General features: G+C 44.9%; 1 protein-coding gene across 1 annotated transcript in view; it reads left to right on the top strand.

The window, feature by feature from the left end:
- The window catches only part of DIS3L2 (DIS3 like 3'-5' exoribonuclease 2), a gene marked incomplete at both ends in the record, with an annotated part of 327,839 nt that overhangs the window by 95,101 nt on the left and 216,935 nt on the right, over positions 1 to 15,803 (top strand). The window contains 2 exons of the mRNA XM_080689222.1: positions 12,100 to 12,200; positions 14,670 to 14,917. Of these exons, the coding sequence (XP_080545348.1) occupies positions 12,100 to 12,200; positions 14,670 to 14,917 (349 nt within the window). The remainder of the gene's footprint in view (positions 1 to 12,099; positions 12,201 to 14,669; positions 14,918 to 15,803) is intronic.

The following is a 15,803-nucleotide window of genomic DNA, read 5'->3' as shown; positions in this document are numbered from 1 at the left end:
CCATGGCCCTCTAAGATAGTTTATCCCCTTTCCCGTCATTTGCAATTGTAATGTAGTAGATAGTCCTAGAATGCAAGTAAAGAAACACCAATCTGGTTTTAGTAAACACCATGTTTCTGATACATCCTGGTAAGATGTGAGGGTTGGTCCCTTTAAGAAATTCTCAGATGAAACTCAACTTAGATGCAGAATTGGTAAGAAAAATCTAGCTATAGATGGAAGCACATGAGTGTATGTGCCTGCATTTTGGGTCTTTTGGGAGCCATGAGGCTAAAAGCCAATTAAAGCTTTAGTACAGAGAAATTTAAGTCATTTCTCCTGGGCAAGAGAAAGATTTGGAGCAGAGAGTGCTCAGAGGAAATCAGGAGGATACTTAAGTTAATGCAGTTAATAGCTGGGCATGGGCGTCCATGCAGAGCCCATCTACAAGATGACCTCTGAAGGACTCAGTGGGCTCCCCAGGCTCAGCTCCGGCTCTGGACCTGAGGGCATGTGCATGGCCGGCCCCTGGAGGGGAGACGAGCACTTCCTCCTCCATCTCGCGTGGGTCTGGAAAGCACAATAACTAGTGCGGGGAAGTTGGGTCGTGGTGCATTTTCCTCTCACTGCTTGGGTTTCAGCTTCCTTTTCATCCATTCATTCATCTTACTGCTCCTAATGTCTTAAGCCTCCCCCCACTCTTTTTTGTGGTACTGAGGATTGTACCCAGAGACATTCTACTTCTGAGCTGTACCCCCAGGCATATTTTATTTTTATATTGAGACAGGATTTCACTAAGTTACTGAAGGCTTCACTGAGTTGCTGAGGCTGGTCTTGAACCTGCGATTCTCCTGTCTCCGCCGCCCAAGTACTGGGATTGCAAGTGTGCTTCACCACGCCTGCTCTTTCCCCAGTCTTTGCCCTTATAGGTATGCTGAGTTGATGCTATGACTTAATTGGCACTCCCAACCTCTACCCCACACCTCCAGTGGGGCCTAGCATGGTGTCGTGGGGAGAGGATGGGGTGTTGGCATTCAGGAGATTTAGGTTTGAATCCTGTCCCTGCACTTCCTAGCTGGTATCCAAGGGCAAGTGTGTTATTTGGTATCCTGAGCCTCATAACTCTTATTTCTGAAGTTGACATGATAACCCCTGTCTTCTTCACTGGACTATTAGAGAACATTATCTCTGGTAGTAGAGGTAAATCACCTAAGCCAGTGCCGGGAGTGCAATAGGGGCTCGATGACGAGGGACTAGTTATCAGATGGCATGCATGCAGCGCCGTGCCTGGCACGTTCGGGGCTGCTATTTAAGAAGCCATTCTCATGCAAGCCTCCCCTGCTTGTGGGACACTGAGCTCTGCATGCAGTGGGTCTTCTCTCCTTCCCCTAGAACTTTGAGCAGGTGTGGTTAGCTTCGGTGTGCGAGAGGAAGCAAGGCCGAGTCCGGCCTCATCACCTCCCCAGTGTTCATACAGTGAAGGGCACCTCTGCCCTCTGCCTGGGGTTAACCCCCCCAGGTTCTGGTCCCGTCCCTTCCTTCCAGGGGTCCTCCCTTTTCTAATTGTGCCTGCTTCAACCACACCTCTTACTGGTTCCTTAATCATTCCAAGCCTTTTCTCTTATCTTAAAAAAACAGAATATTGAAAACTAGATCCTGATTTCTCCCTCCCTGTAGAGCCACCACCCTGTGCTTTCCACTCCTTCCCGGCCAGGCTTCCTGAGCCTTTCCCACCCTCTCCCCACAGTCCACACCCCGCTCAGTTCCCAGGCACGGCTTCCTGACTCTGCTCCATTTCCGTCACTAGAATTAGTCTCATTAGCATCACCTGTGACCTTGGCAGCACGGCCACGCTGCTGACCACGCTGCTGACCGTGCTTTTCCTATTGAAATGTTGTCCTTTCTTGGTGTTTCTGACCCCAGGTCAACCTGACTTTTCTCCACCTCTGAACACACCTCAGTTTCCTTTGAAAGCTGCTCTGCTTTGCTCTGCTCAGCGTTGGTGTCGCTCACTGTTTTGTCCTGGGCTTTCTTCCCTTCTAATTCCACAGTCGCCAAGGGAGCCTGTCCACTCACGTGTTTGTTGTTTGCACACAGGCACTGACTCTCTCATCTCTGTTTCCACCCAGACCTTTCTCCTAAGCACCAAATCTAGTGGCCAACACCTCAAACTCACTAAGACCTCAGTGAGCTCATGTTCTCGCTGGATTGCCTGGACACGTTTTCCTGTGGTGACTCACTGCTCTGCCACCCATTGCACTGGCTCTCACACCTCAGTGTGGTCTCAGAGTCACCTGGAAGACTTGTTAAAGTACAGATTGCTGGGCCGGGTGTAGTGGCACATGCCTGTAATCCCAGTACTTGGGGGGCTGAGAGTAGAGGGTCACAGGTTTGAGGCCAGCCTCAGCAACTCAACAGAGGCCTCGGCAGCTTAGTGAGACTGTTCTAAAATAGCTGGGCGTGGTGGCGCACGCTTGTAATCCCCACGCTTGGGAGGCGGAGACAGGAGGATTGCGCAGGTTTGAAGCTAGCTGTGCTGGCTTACGAGACTCTGTTTCCAAATAAAATATAAAAATAGGTCTGGGAGTGTAGCCCGGAGGTAGAAGGGTTCCATCCCCAGTACCACCAACAAACAAACAAACAAACAAACAAACAAACCAACCCACCAGGACTGAGGATGTAGCTGAGAGGTAGAATGTCCCTGAGTTTAGCCCCTAGTATATAAAACAAAATAAAATGCAGGTTGCTGGGCCCACTGCCAGAGGCTCTGAGTCAGTGGGTCACGGTGGGGCCTAGAGTGTGACTTCTAAGGCTCGCAGGTCAGGCTCATGCTCGGAGTCGTAGCAGTGAGGACTTGTCAGGAGGAATGCAGCGTGGCTTTGCTGCTGCTTGCTCTCCTTCAGTGTTCTGCCTTCAGACCCCACTGGCATCTGAGGGACCTTTTCAGTTTTGCTCACTACCCAGGACTTTATTTCTTTCTGAATCTGGTTCTGACAGCAGAAACCCCAGTGAGACTCCTCCCGTGTGGATCTTGTCAGCCTCCCGCCTCTGCTCTCTGCTGGCTCCCCACGCCCTTGGGGTAAACCCAATGCCTCAGCTCTTGTCTGCATAGCACTCCTCCGGTCCCTCCTCACTTGCACAACACGCATCAGACACACGGAGAATGGATGCAACTTAATTATGTTTTATGGTGATTACTGAGTGCTTAGAGTAAGCATACTAGTCACCGTGACATTTTTCTTTCTTTTTTTATGGTATTGGGGATTAAACCTGGGGACATTTTACCCCTGGGCTATCCCTCTCCCCCACACTTTTATATTTTATTTGAAAATAAGGTCTCACTAAGTTAGTATGTGTTGACCTTGAATCTGCGATCCCCCTGATCATCCTCCAAAGTACTAGGATTCTAAGCATGTACCACTGCACCTGGCCTGTCCACCATAGCATTTTTATACAGTTAATTCCATTTGATCTTCCCATGAAGCCTATAGAGTTGGTTATAGGTTGCCTTTTAAACATGGGGAACTGTGAGCCGGGTGTGGTGGTGCACGCTTGCAATCCCCGCACTTGGGAGGCTGAGACAGGAGGATCTCCCTGGTTTGAAGCCAGCCGCAGCTACTTGGTGAGGCTCTCAGCAACTTAGTGAGACCCTGTTTCCAAATAAAATAGAAAATAGGTCTGGGAGTATAGCCTGGAGGTAGAAAGCCTCTGGGTTCCACCCCCAGTACCGCCAAACAAACAATCAAAAATTAACATGGGGAAATGTGATTCATTTTATAATGTTGCCCATAGCCCTATGCACCAGTCTTGTCCAATCATTTGTGCCTAGGGGACAGAGTTGTATTACTCAGAACTTACTGCAAGAACTAACAGTAGCAACACTAATAACATTAACAATTTTTGTTAATGTGCTTTGTATCGAGGAACTACATGCCAACATAATTCAGGTAGACTATTCCCTATTTATTTATTTAGGTGGTACTGGGGGTGGAACCCAGAGGCTTTCTACCTCTGGACCTTTCTACCTCCCAGACCTATTTTATACTTTCTTTGGAAACAGGGTCTCACTAAGTTGCTGAGAGCCTCACTAAGTAGCCGAGGCTGGCTTCGAACCTGTGCTTTGATCCTCCCGCCTCAGCCTCCCAAGTGCTGGGATTACAAGTGTATGTCACCACGCCCGGCAACTATTCCCGATTTAAAGGCGTAAACTGAGAGAGAAAAGTAACTTTTTCAAAGCCACACAGCTTTGGAGTTGCAGATGTAAATCCAAACCCAGGTCTTGCTAACCTTGACCTGAAAAATATTTCCAAAATATAAATTCTAGAAACTTTCTGCTAGTAGTAATGGCGGGCTATTATTTAGACATACCTTCCCACAGAAATAACTAAAATCATTTGAGTGAAAAAAATCTTAAAGCTTCAAAGTGTTGATAGGCATTATCAGGTTAAAATCAGGAATCTAGATGACATTGTGGATTTGATTAATGGTTGTGAGTATAGAAATAAAACCCAAATCTTTCACAAGAAGCTAGGACCCTAACGGGATACACTGTCAGGGTAGAGCTGAAAGACAAGCTCTCAGGTGGATTTGTAGTCCAGGTTCCGGCTGTGACTAGAGCAGCCAAGGAATCCCAAGACAAAATATTCAAAACACAACATACACTAAAGTAATGAAATAAACTCAGTAGATGAGGAAAAGCATTTGTTTGAAGAGAAAAATTTAGTGGCTAGGTTTAATAGCAGATTAGATAAAGCTGAAGAGACAACTAACAAACTAGAAGACAGTAAGAAAAGTTACCCAGGGTATAGTGTGGAGAGACAAATACAAAATGCAAAGGAGAATAGAGTGATAAGGTGTAAGTAAGTTTAGTCAGAGTCCTAGAAGGAGATGGAATGCAAAGTGGGCAAAGTGAAATTTGAGATAATGGTTAAGATCTTCCATAGTAAGCAAGACAACAAATCACAGATTTAAGACCAATAACTGCAAGTAGAGTTAGAAAAAATCCAAGTTAGATATAGAGGAAACTACATAAAAAAGCAAAAAAAAAAAAAAAATTAACAGGTAGAGGAAAAAAGGGAGCAGTGGTCTCACCGTTGACTTCTTATCAGATGTAATTCTAATCATGTTCTCATATGTTTCAATGGCTTCCCATCCCTAGGTATGAAATAGAGACTCTTCAGATGTCATCTGAGCTCCTAACACCCCCCTCTTGCTCACTTTACTCTCGATGCTGAGCCTTTGCACATTCTCTTTTCCCTTTCTGGAATGTTCCCCAGGCCCACCCACCTAGCCTTCCCATTTTCAGCTCTGGGATTGGCTGCTCTGTCAGACTCTACTGACTTTTCCCTCATTGTCTGTGGTTTAAGTACCATGTGCTTTAAGTACCCATTTACATCTTTGTTTCACTTCTAGCACAGGAGCTCTCCTAGGAGGGAGCAGAGCCTGATATTCCATGGGCATTTGGGACCTCCAGCCTCTCAGGGAGCCCATTACATAAAGCCTCGGCGCAGTTTTCCTGGCCCTTGCACCGTGCTCTGCTCCTGGCTTGCGTGGAGAGCGGAGCCACCGTCGGCATCTGCGTGGCTGTGTGCTGTCCTCTCCTGGCTCTGCATCCTCATCACCCCGCGTCTTGGTGACGCGGGAGCAGCAGTGCCCACTTTGCCCCAGCGTGAAGTTTGTGGATCAAATGAGGCAGTGTAAGCAGACGTGCCTGCACACTCTCTGGCACTGTGCACTTATTAGCTTTATTTCTGCATGAGAAACTTGCTTGGGCTGGGATGCAGGGAAGAGCGGAGCTCATGGAGGCCCCTGAAGACTGTCTCTTCTGAGCCTGGGTCCTGGCAAGAGCTGGAAGTGGGTCATCAGAACTCATATGTCCTGCAAGCTGCCGCAGAGCGGACCGTCAGTGACTGTGAATGTGCCCTTGGCCCTGTGCGGTCTCGTGATGCTGTCTACATAGCATGGGAAAGAGGGGCCCATAAGACAGCTTTTCTAGGTGATTGATTTTGAGAGATCTGAAATGGGCACATTTTAATTGATAAATACATATTATAATTTTCATTGAATTCTCTTTGGAAATTATAAATTTCCATGGCCTTCATTCAGGACAAATTGAATTTGGTTACTTCCACTTGTCATTCTTTTAATAGGGTAGATTGAAACACTTTTTTGCCTAGTTGTGTTCTTTATCCCCTATTGTTCCACTTCCTGTCACAGTTTAGTCATCTGAGAACCTTTTGATGAGCTAGGTATGGTGACACATAACTGTAATCCCAGTATGTGGGAGGCCGAGACAGAAGGATTGCAGGTTCAAGGCCATCCTCAGCCACTGAGACCCTCAGTAACTTAGCGGGACCCTATTTCAAAATAAAAAATAAGCTGGGTATGGTGGTGCATACTTGTAATCCCAGAGCTTAGGAGGCTGAGAAAGGAGGATGATTGCACAGGTTCGAAGCCAGCCTCAGCTACTTAGTGAGGCTCTCAGCAATTTAGTGAGACCCTGTTTCCAAATAAAGTATAAAATAGGTCTGGGAGTAGAGCCCAAAGGTAGAAATGCCCCTGGGTTCCATCCTCAGTACCCCCCCCACAAATAAATAAATAAATAAATAATAAGAGGAGTGGGGATGTAGCTCAGGTAGAGGGCCCCTGGATTCCATTCCCAGTCCCTCCCACAAAAAATTGAGCCATTCCTTTTTTTGTGGTACTGGAGATGGAACCCAGGGGCACTCGACCTCCAGGCTATACATACAGCCCTATTTTATTCTTTACTTTGAAACAGGGTCTCACTAAGTTGTGGAGAATATCAGTAAGTAGTGGAGACTGGCTTTGAACCTGCGTTCCTCCTGTCTCAGCCTGTCAGGTACTGGGATTACAAGTGTGTGCCACCATGCCTGGCTAAAAAAAGAAAATCTGTTGTTTCTATAGGAGATAGCCAAATAAGAGCAATTTTTCTTAACCAAAATGAAATGTTGAGTGTACTTGTTATATTCAAGTGACAGTGCCAACTTCAGAAAACTGTGTCTGACATTTTGCTTTTAATGATTATTAGGATTTTGCTGTGCTTCTCTTCCTATTGTATTTCCAGGGAATTTTAAATAGTTGTTTATAGTAGTGGTATGCTTAATTTTTAGTGAATTCTCTTTTAAACGAAAAGTTTGGTAGTCACTAGTTTCTAGAATTATTTGAACTAGAAAGGACAACAGAACTTGATAGCTCTGTCTTCAGAATGCTAAAAACTGAAGGCTGTAGCCAAAACTGAACAGGACAACACCTGTTCTCTGGTTGAGGACCACTGGCAGCCCTGCCCTGTTCTCATAGTTCATTCTGGCATTTTATTGTTTGGTCAAAGCATCATGTCAGAGTGTTCATCGAAGGTCTTTTAATTTAGAACATTTTCTCGTACTGAGTCGCTCAGAGTGATGAAGGCCTGCAGCAGCATCCTTCTCAGAAAAGGGAAAGAAGGAAGGGGAGCAGCAGAGCAGGGCGGGGGGAGAGGGGCTGGGGGCAGGCAGGCCAGAGTTACGTGGCACTGGGGAGCTCACTCTCGCCTGCAGGGCGGGCGAGGAGGAGGGGCACCTACCGAGGATGCGTGCATGCGTGCATCATCATGACTATCGCTGTGATGTGCAATTACAGTGCACCAAGAACAGATTAATAATAAAAAAGAAGTCGCTCTCAAGTCTTATGCCTGTTCCCTCTCTCTGCCAGTCTTGATTCAAGCTCTGATTGCATCCCACCTAGACGGTATCGCCAGCTAGTTTCTAAGAGCTTTGCTTCTATTGCCTCTCTAGAGTGTTACCAAATTCGTGCCCTTAAAATATATATGTGGTGTATAACTTTTAAGAGAAAAATGCCTCTGGCTTTTATAATGCTTTTTGGGATAGTGTCAGTCCATTTGTCTAGACATGTATGTTAGAAAGTATGTTTTCTTTAGAATAGCATTAAATCCTAAAATATTGATGGCTTAAATAAGAAAGAAGTGTTTCTCTCTCACCCACAAGAAGACCAGAGCAGGCGGGCAGGCAGGCTGGCACTTGTAGGGCGGCCGTCTTCAGCTATTCTGCCATGTTGCTCTGCATAAAGAAACATCCTTGTGCTGTGGCCCAAACCCAGGTGGTGCTCAAGATCCAGCTGCCCCGCGTACATTCCAGCCAGCAGGGAGGAGGGAAGAACCAAGGCCGGGTCTCTGCTTTTAAGCATACTTGGAAGTAACACTTACCCTCCATATAATTGACTGAAATTAGGCCAAACATGCGTAGTTACAAGACTGAAAGACCTTTTAGCTGGGCTTTTCCACTAAAAAGGGTCTTATTACTAGGAAGGAAGAGACTAGATAACAGGGCCGTAACTAGAACCTTTGCCACAGGACCCATGCCATCTCTCGCCCAGCCATGCTCGTCCCCCATTCCAGGCCCTGCCACCCAGCTGTGTCCTCAACCTGTTGGTAGCTAGAGGAAATCTCCTACTAGACCTTTATCCTGTCAGCCTGTCTCACAGCACGGGGACTGTCACAAGTCCGACCTTTGCTGAAGCCCTTCAGTGTTCTTGTCTGTGAAACATCTATACATCCTTCAAGGCCCGTCACTTCCTCTGAGAAGTTTTCTTGGTTCAGCACGTTGCTACTTCCTTGTGTATTTAATGGATTTAATGGTTTAACAGACTTGGGTTTGAATCTCTGCTCTCCAGTTTGGGCTAAAGTACACAGCATATAAACTATATTTAAAGCTGCTGCCCAGGTCTCTCAAGTTCCAGACTGTGTTGAACTGCTTACTCAACCTCATTCCTTGAAGGTCTCATAGAACTCTTGATTTTCAGCTCTGTAGTCTTTTTTTTTTTTTTTTTTTTTTTTTTTTTTTGGTGGTACTGGGTTTCCTGGAAGTCCTTCTACCTTCGGACTACACTCCCAGACCTACTTTTTTTAAATATATTTTTATTTGGAAACAGGGTCTCTTAAGCCAGGGTGGCTGGCTTCGAACCTGCGCGATCCTCCTGTCTCCGCCTCCCAACCACAGGGATTACAAGCATGCACCACCACGCCCGGCGTAGACTTCTTAAATCATACCTCCATCACCTTCAATGTGGATGTCAGAAGGCGAGAAATAATCCTTCACTTGTCATATCCAATAACCCTTAATCTCTCATATTGAACTGTGGTTAGTCTGTCAAGTCAGCCGCACAGTGTGGCTTAATTCCAGCTTCAGTGCCTGCATGACAGTCTCCCCTGATGCCTGGACCTTCGCAGTAGCGCCTTGCTCATCTCACATCCACATAGCCTGCGAATCTCAGTCAGTGCCACTCTTGCACAGAGCCAGCTCCCATCTTACCTCGATTTAAATTCTGAATTCTTACTAAAGGCCTGCAAGGCCTGTCTGACTGGGCTCCTCTCCGCCTCTCCGTCTCATCCCTTGCGCTGCCCCTCTGTTTGCTCAATCTCCAGCCTCGGGCTCCTGTCCTGTCCTTGACTGTACGAAGAACTTCTGCTCCATCCCTTCCTTGCTGCCATTCCCTGCCGGGGTCTTTGGTACCCTGGCCTCTCCGACACACAGCATCCTCATTTCTCAGCCTAAGTGCCACGTCCTCATAATTCTTTCCATGACCTCTAGTCTAAATCACGTGTCCTTCCCCCTTTCTTCTCAGGACTGTTCTTTCCTTCTTCTTCACAATCTGTATTTTTATATTTGTTGAATGATTACTTACATAACACCATTTCCACATTAGCCTATATGTTCCCTAAGGGCTGGGATCATATTTCTCTTACTTAAACTGAACCTTCAATGCCCAGTGCTCAATAAATACACATGGAAGAAATGAATAAATAAGTGATCTTGTGATTAAGCAATGCAGTAGATCCTCATTAAATCGACAACCTCACTCTGCAGTGTGGTAAGAGAGTTATTGGAAATGTAGTAAGGTGACTCACCTTTCCAACTTGGCCTTGTGTTTCTTCATATTCATTGATCATATGATTCTTACTGGCAAGCTATAAACTTCAGTTTAATTTATTAGAATGTAACTGTGAACAATACCTTATTTTTGCCAAGCGAACCTTACAAGTACAGAATCCGTAAAGGTCATGTTCAGGTGTGATATCTGGAAATCCTGCTTGGGCCTACTTGTGTGGCTTACTCTCTCTTTGGATGTAACCTGGCACATAACCTTTTGAAGAGAGCTGTCGCTGTTGTTGGGATGGGACCTGAAGTAACAGTCAAGCTGGAGCCATCAATGGCCATCCCAGAAAGCTGCTTGCTCAGGGTTTGGGCTGCCATGGAAAAATTCCTTTCACTACCTTGAGTTGATTGCCAATTTTTTTGTTTGTTTTGGTACTGGGGGTATAATTCTTTTGACTTATACCCCCCAGTCCCATTTTCTTTTTTGTTCAAAACAATATCTTGCTAGATTGCTGAGGCTGTTTTTGAAACTGTAATCCTCCTGTCTGGGCCTCCCAAGTACTGGGATTACGGGCATGCACCAACACACTCAGCTCTGATTGCCAGTTTTTTTGAAACCAAAAATTTACGTGTCAAAAATCTAAGAAGTGTGAACTTGTAATTTCATCTTTGTTTTCTTTTTTAATTAGTTTATTCTGCAGAACATATTAGCAAAGTAAGCTATGGAACAAGTAAATCAACAGCTTGTATGAGTTAGTTTTTTCTCCTTGAGGTTATTTTAAAAAAGTTATTCTGAAAACATCTGATGATTTTGAAATGCTGAATTAGAGATCTGAAATTAAAGATGAACTTGAGTGATTGTCCTCCTTTTACTGATGAACAGGTCATCTGCAATAAGAAAGTTTGAGTTCCGTTTCCTTTGGGAAGACAATAAGGATTCTGCCTTGAGTGGGCGCTTCAGTAGGTAGGTTTTAGCATAGATGGAAAAGCAAACGGTTGTTCGTTCTGCAGCCCCAGGAGGTTAGATCATGTCAGTGTTTCCAGAGCCCGCCCAGAGTGGCCAGAGGTGGCCTTGAGCTGAGCCTTGGCTAGAGCAGCCAGTCCCACAGAAGATTTATTTATTTATTTTGGCTTTGGTAATGTCTAAATGATGATAAGTACGAGTCCCTCTTAGCTCTGGAGTGGGCCCCACATCGACTGTGACCCCTGGAATCCAGAAGCTTCACTATAGATGGATAACAGTATTTTGGGGGTGAGGATCTAATGTAACAAATACAAATGCAGAAATTTTAAATGTTCAGAAGTATGTACTTTGCTGCTTTTGTTCATGAGTGTTTTTAGTACTTCTGGAACAGAGCCTAATTGCCTGTTTCCTGGGGCGATGTGGTTTCAGTTTCTTAGGTGAATGTGCATTTTATAAGTTCTTTAAGAAAGGAAATTAAACATTAAATGACGTTAAGAACTTTTCTCTTTATATAATGTCACTAAGAAATGTCAGAAAAATCAGAGTTGGATTATTTATTATTATTTTAATAGAATCTATTTCCCACCATATTTCTTATAGCTGGTTCCAGGTCATTTTAAAAATTAACATTTATCCGGGTGTTATATCTTAAATGGCTTATAATCTTACTACTTAGGAGGCTGAGACAGGAGCATCTCAGGTCTGAGGACAGTTTCAGCAAGTAGTGAGGCTCTTTTCAACCTAGCGAAGCCCTGTTTTAAAATAAAAAAATAAAATTGGGCTGGGGTGTACCTGAAAAGTAGAATGCCCCTAGGTTCGGACCCCAGTACCACAATATGCAAATGAATGAATGACTGTTAACATTTATTTCAGCAGATGTGCATCATAAATTATTGTACCCATTTTTCGCTGTGGGCTGGGATAGTACTTAACATTCAGTTTTTGGGCATTTTGACAAAGATGATTTAGTTTAATTCAGTGTCATTCGATGCTTTCTGCTTGTATGATGTTCAGCATGTGAATAACGTGACAGAGTCTCATGTGACCTACTGAGGCCACGTGCTCAGAGTGAGTGTAATGCAGGTCTGTGACCCGACTGGCTGGAGCCAGGTCACTGGCCACCATGGGCCTCTCTTTTCTTTCTTGAGTAGTGTGTGGTACCTGGTATATGAAAGTCTTTCCCAGTCTGAGTGTTAAAACCTTACTAAGTTTGCATGCCTAGAGGCATACTTCTAATTGACTCCTCCTTTCTTTCTCTTTCTGATATAGGAAAAGAAGATGCTAGTACACCAGTTAAAAAAGATGAGAGCACCCCCGTGTCACAAGACCCCAAAGCTTTGTCGGAGAAGTCGCTGCAGAGATCAGCTAAGGTCATTGCCTACAGATTCTCTCCACCTGTCAAGTGGTCATCCTGCTGCCTGTCAGTCTCTCAAGTCGTTGTCAGGACTGTAGTTGGTTAGTCAATCAGAAGAGCCAGTGGAAGCAGGAAATCACAAATGTGAATTTTTTGTAACCTTAAATCTATAAATATATCTTCATTTGCCTGTCTTTATGCAAAGGGCTGAAGCATTTTCTTCAAGTGTAGCTATGTTGAGTTCTTTCTTATCTTTCTCGCATACACACCACTTGCAAGGCGGCATTTATGACTTCTAGTTTTGGTTATTAAAGTGGAGTAAGAATTTAGACACTGAGAAAGCAATATGAACATACACACTCCTTCTAGATCTTTAGTTTTTGAACCATTTTATTATTGTCACACTAATACCTATTTAAAAAAATAAATTTTTAGCTGAGTCAGTAGTGGGTTACAGTTACACCTGTAACCCACTACTTGGGAGGCTGAGACAGTAGGATTGCAGGTTTAAGGCCAGCATGAGGTAGCATAGCGAGATCCTGTTTCAAAATAAAAAACAAAAAGGTTTGTGGGTGTAGCTCAGTGGTAGAATGTTCCTGATTTAACCCCCAGTACCACACAAGAAAGTAAACTTTAAATAGTCTCTTTTAGTTGCTAGAAGATGACCAAATTGACTCATTCCTCAAAGACCTAACAGAAATCCCTCTAGAAACACAGGGAATCCCAGCAGCACCTGCCAAGACATTGCCTGGGAGCCTTGATAACAGGAAGTGGCCACAAGAAGGGCTCTCCTTTCCCCTCAGGCCCGAGACATGTGTTCCCACCGAGGCAGCAGCATCTGAGTAGGGGGCTGCCTGCTGTCTCAGCATGGGGATCCCACCACAGCAAGTGTCCAGCCCAGGAAGCTTGTTTGTCCTGTGTGCCAGATAGCCCAAGGATACCAGAAGAAGAGGATCTTGCCTCAGCAAGCAGTCTGGCATGTGAGGCCCCTGTGTCCTCCCCTAGAGCCACCAGGCAGCAAAGGAGATCCTGCCACAACAGGTGTGTGATTTGGGCTGGCGACACCCCTCTCATACCCAGAGGCACTGGTCACCTAGGGTGCCAGTAAAGCGGATCCTGCCACAAACAGAACTCACCGAATGGGAAGCCTCTTTGTTCCTGCGGGCTGGAGATGTCATTCCATCCTCAGGTGCCCAGCCTAGAGCTGTCCCTAACACCCCATAGGCAGTACCAGTAGGAGCCAGTGGGAGCCCAGTGGCACCATGTAAACCAGACATTCCAAAATAGTATGGCAAAGGCTCTGAAAGCAGAATTGGCGTTGAAACTATAGTTCACAACAGTAGGCTGGGACCTGCATGCCAAGCTTAAATAGGGTGATTGTCTTCTGAAATGAGAATGGTAAGTAGGTCTCTGTCTCTTTACATTGATAACCAGACCAAGAAGCAGGAAAATCACAACTTGATTGACAAAAGACATTCACAGAGCTATTGTTATCTGACAGGGATTGCACAAACGTGCTCAGCAAGCAGAGAAATTCTCCTGATATGTTTGAGAAAATAGCAAATCTCAGCCAAGAAGTAGAAGTTATACCTTAATTAATAACAGTAATTTGTTTATGTTTAATGACATTTATTTATATACTTATTTTTGTGATACTGGGGATTAAATCCAGAAGCAGTCTACCTTCAAGCTACAGACCCAGCCCAATTTTATTTCTTATATGGAAACAGGGTCTTTCTGGGTTGATGAGCATCTCACTACTTGCTGAGGCTGCCCTTGAACCTTCAATCCTCCTCAGACTCCCAAGTACAGGGATTACAAGTGTACACCACCGTGCTCTGTGCTCTTCTGTTTAATGACAGTTTAAAAACAATTACTGTTTCGTTCATAGGATATACTGAAATGTTTATGTGGAAAAAATAATGTGGAACAAATACCTGGAGCTATATTTCCCTGCTGGAGTTTTACATATCTTCATGAGTCATAGGTCATCTTTAGAAAACACTTTGATCCTTAGTAAAGGAGGAGACCTAACAGGGAGATGGGAGGGGGAGGAAGACGTGAAGAGGGAAACGCCTCCAGGACATGATGCACACACAGACTTAACAGAGCCATTCACTGTGCTGAGCAGGGACAGCGGGGAGGGAGAGGGAGGGGCGGCAGCTGGGGGAGGGCCCCGGGAGTGCTGTGTGCATGTGGCCCTCTGTCGCCCTGAACTGCATCAAGACGTATGATGAACATGCACTAGTTGAAAACAAAGAACACGCTTTCATCTGTGTATTGCAGATTTTTTTCTTGGTTATGTAAATTTATCAGCTACTTAAGTTGTTGCAACTTAGTTATAGATGGCTTAGTCACAGAGCATGACTGACAGGTACCTCTAAGAACTGTGACCTCTGCTGGTTGATCAGACATACCCTGCTGACTTCTGATATCTATGTATAGCTCTAGATAAACAACTTGACTTTATCTTTCGTGTTTTCAGGTTGTTTATATCTTGGAGAAAAAGCATTCCCGAGCAGCAACTGGCATCCTCAAACTCTTGGCTGATAAGAACAGTGAGCTGTTCAGGAAGTACGCCCTGTTCTCTCCCTCAGACCACCGAGTGCCTAGAGTGTATGTGCCTCTCAAGGACTGTCCCCAGGACTTTGTGGCACGGCCTAAAGATTATGCCAATACACTGTTCATCTGCCGCATTGTGGACTGGAAGGAGGACAGCAATTTTGCCCTGGGGTAGGTGATTTCTGGTAAGAAAAACCACAAGTCACAGGAAGAACTGAGTTTAGGTGGACTTTAGGTAAACTATTTGTGCATTTTATTGTTTCTTTATTAAAGCCATGGTACTTGATATAGTTTGGTCTTGTTCAGAAATTGCCCTTAACTGCCACTTCAACTGGCTGCCTTTTTTCCTTGAATTACCAGGAAGTCACCTTTATGTTTTTGTTTTTGACATAAAACATGAGCACATTCTTAGTCTCTACTGAGTTTCTGTTATATCACAAATCCCATTCATACCTTGAGATTCACTGTGTCATAGAGACAGTTCTCTCTCTTTATATGTTCCTGTTAAATTAGGCAAAGTCAGTGGGGAGTGGCGGTGCATGCCTGTAATCCCTGTACTTGGGAGGCTCAGACAGGAGGATCACAGGTTCAAGGTCAGCCTCAGCAAGTAGTGAGACTCTCATCAAGCTAGTGAGACACCGTCCCCCCCCCCAAAAAAAAATAAGGCTGGGGTTTTACCTCAGAGGTAGACTGTTCTTGGGTTCAATTCCCAGTACCACACACACACTAAATAAATAAAATAAAATAGGCCAAGTCCAGGCCTATTCAGGGGCCCCAAATTTTTGCCTTTTAATATGAATATGAAGGCATGTTTGAACAATGTGCTTTTTTGGTATTGATCTTTTAATCAATTTGATTAATGCCAGAAGTTTAACCTGTAGCATTAAAATGAAGTTATCCTGCCAGGCGTGGTGGCGCACGCTTGTAATCCCTGCACTTGGGAGGCGGAGACAGAAGGATTGCACAGGTTCGAAGCCAGCTGTGCTGGCTTACGAGACCCTGTTTCCAAATAAAAAGTATAAAATAGGTCTGGGAGTGTAGCCCAGAGGTAGAAGGG

This window comes from Muscardinus avellanarius, assembly GCF_963383645.1.
Source record: "Muscardinus avellanarius genome assembly, chromosome: 2".
Lineage (NCBI taxonomy): Eukaryota > Metazoa > Chordata > Mammalia > Rodentia > Gliridae > Muscardinus > Muscardinus avellanarius.
The sequence above is the reverse complement of the archived record's forward strand: the minus strand, read 5'-3'. Positions and strand labels throughout refer to the sequence as shown.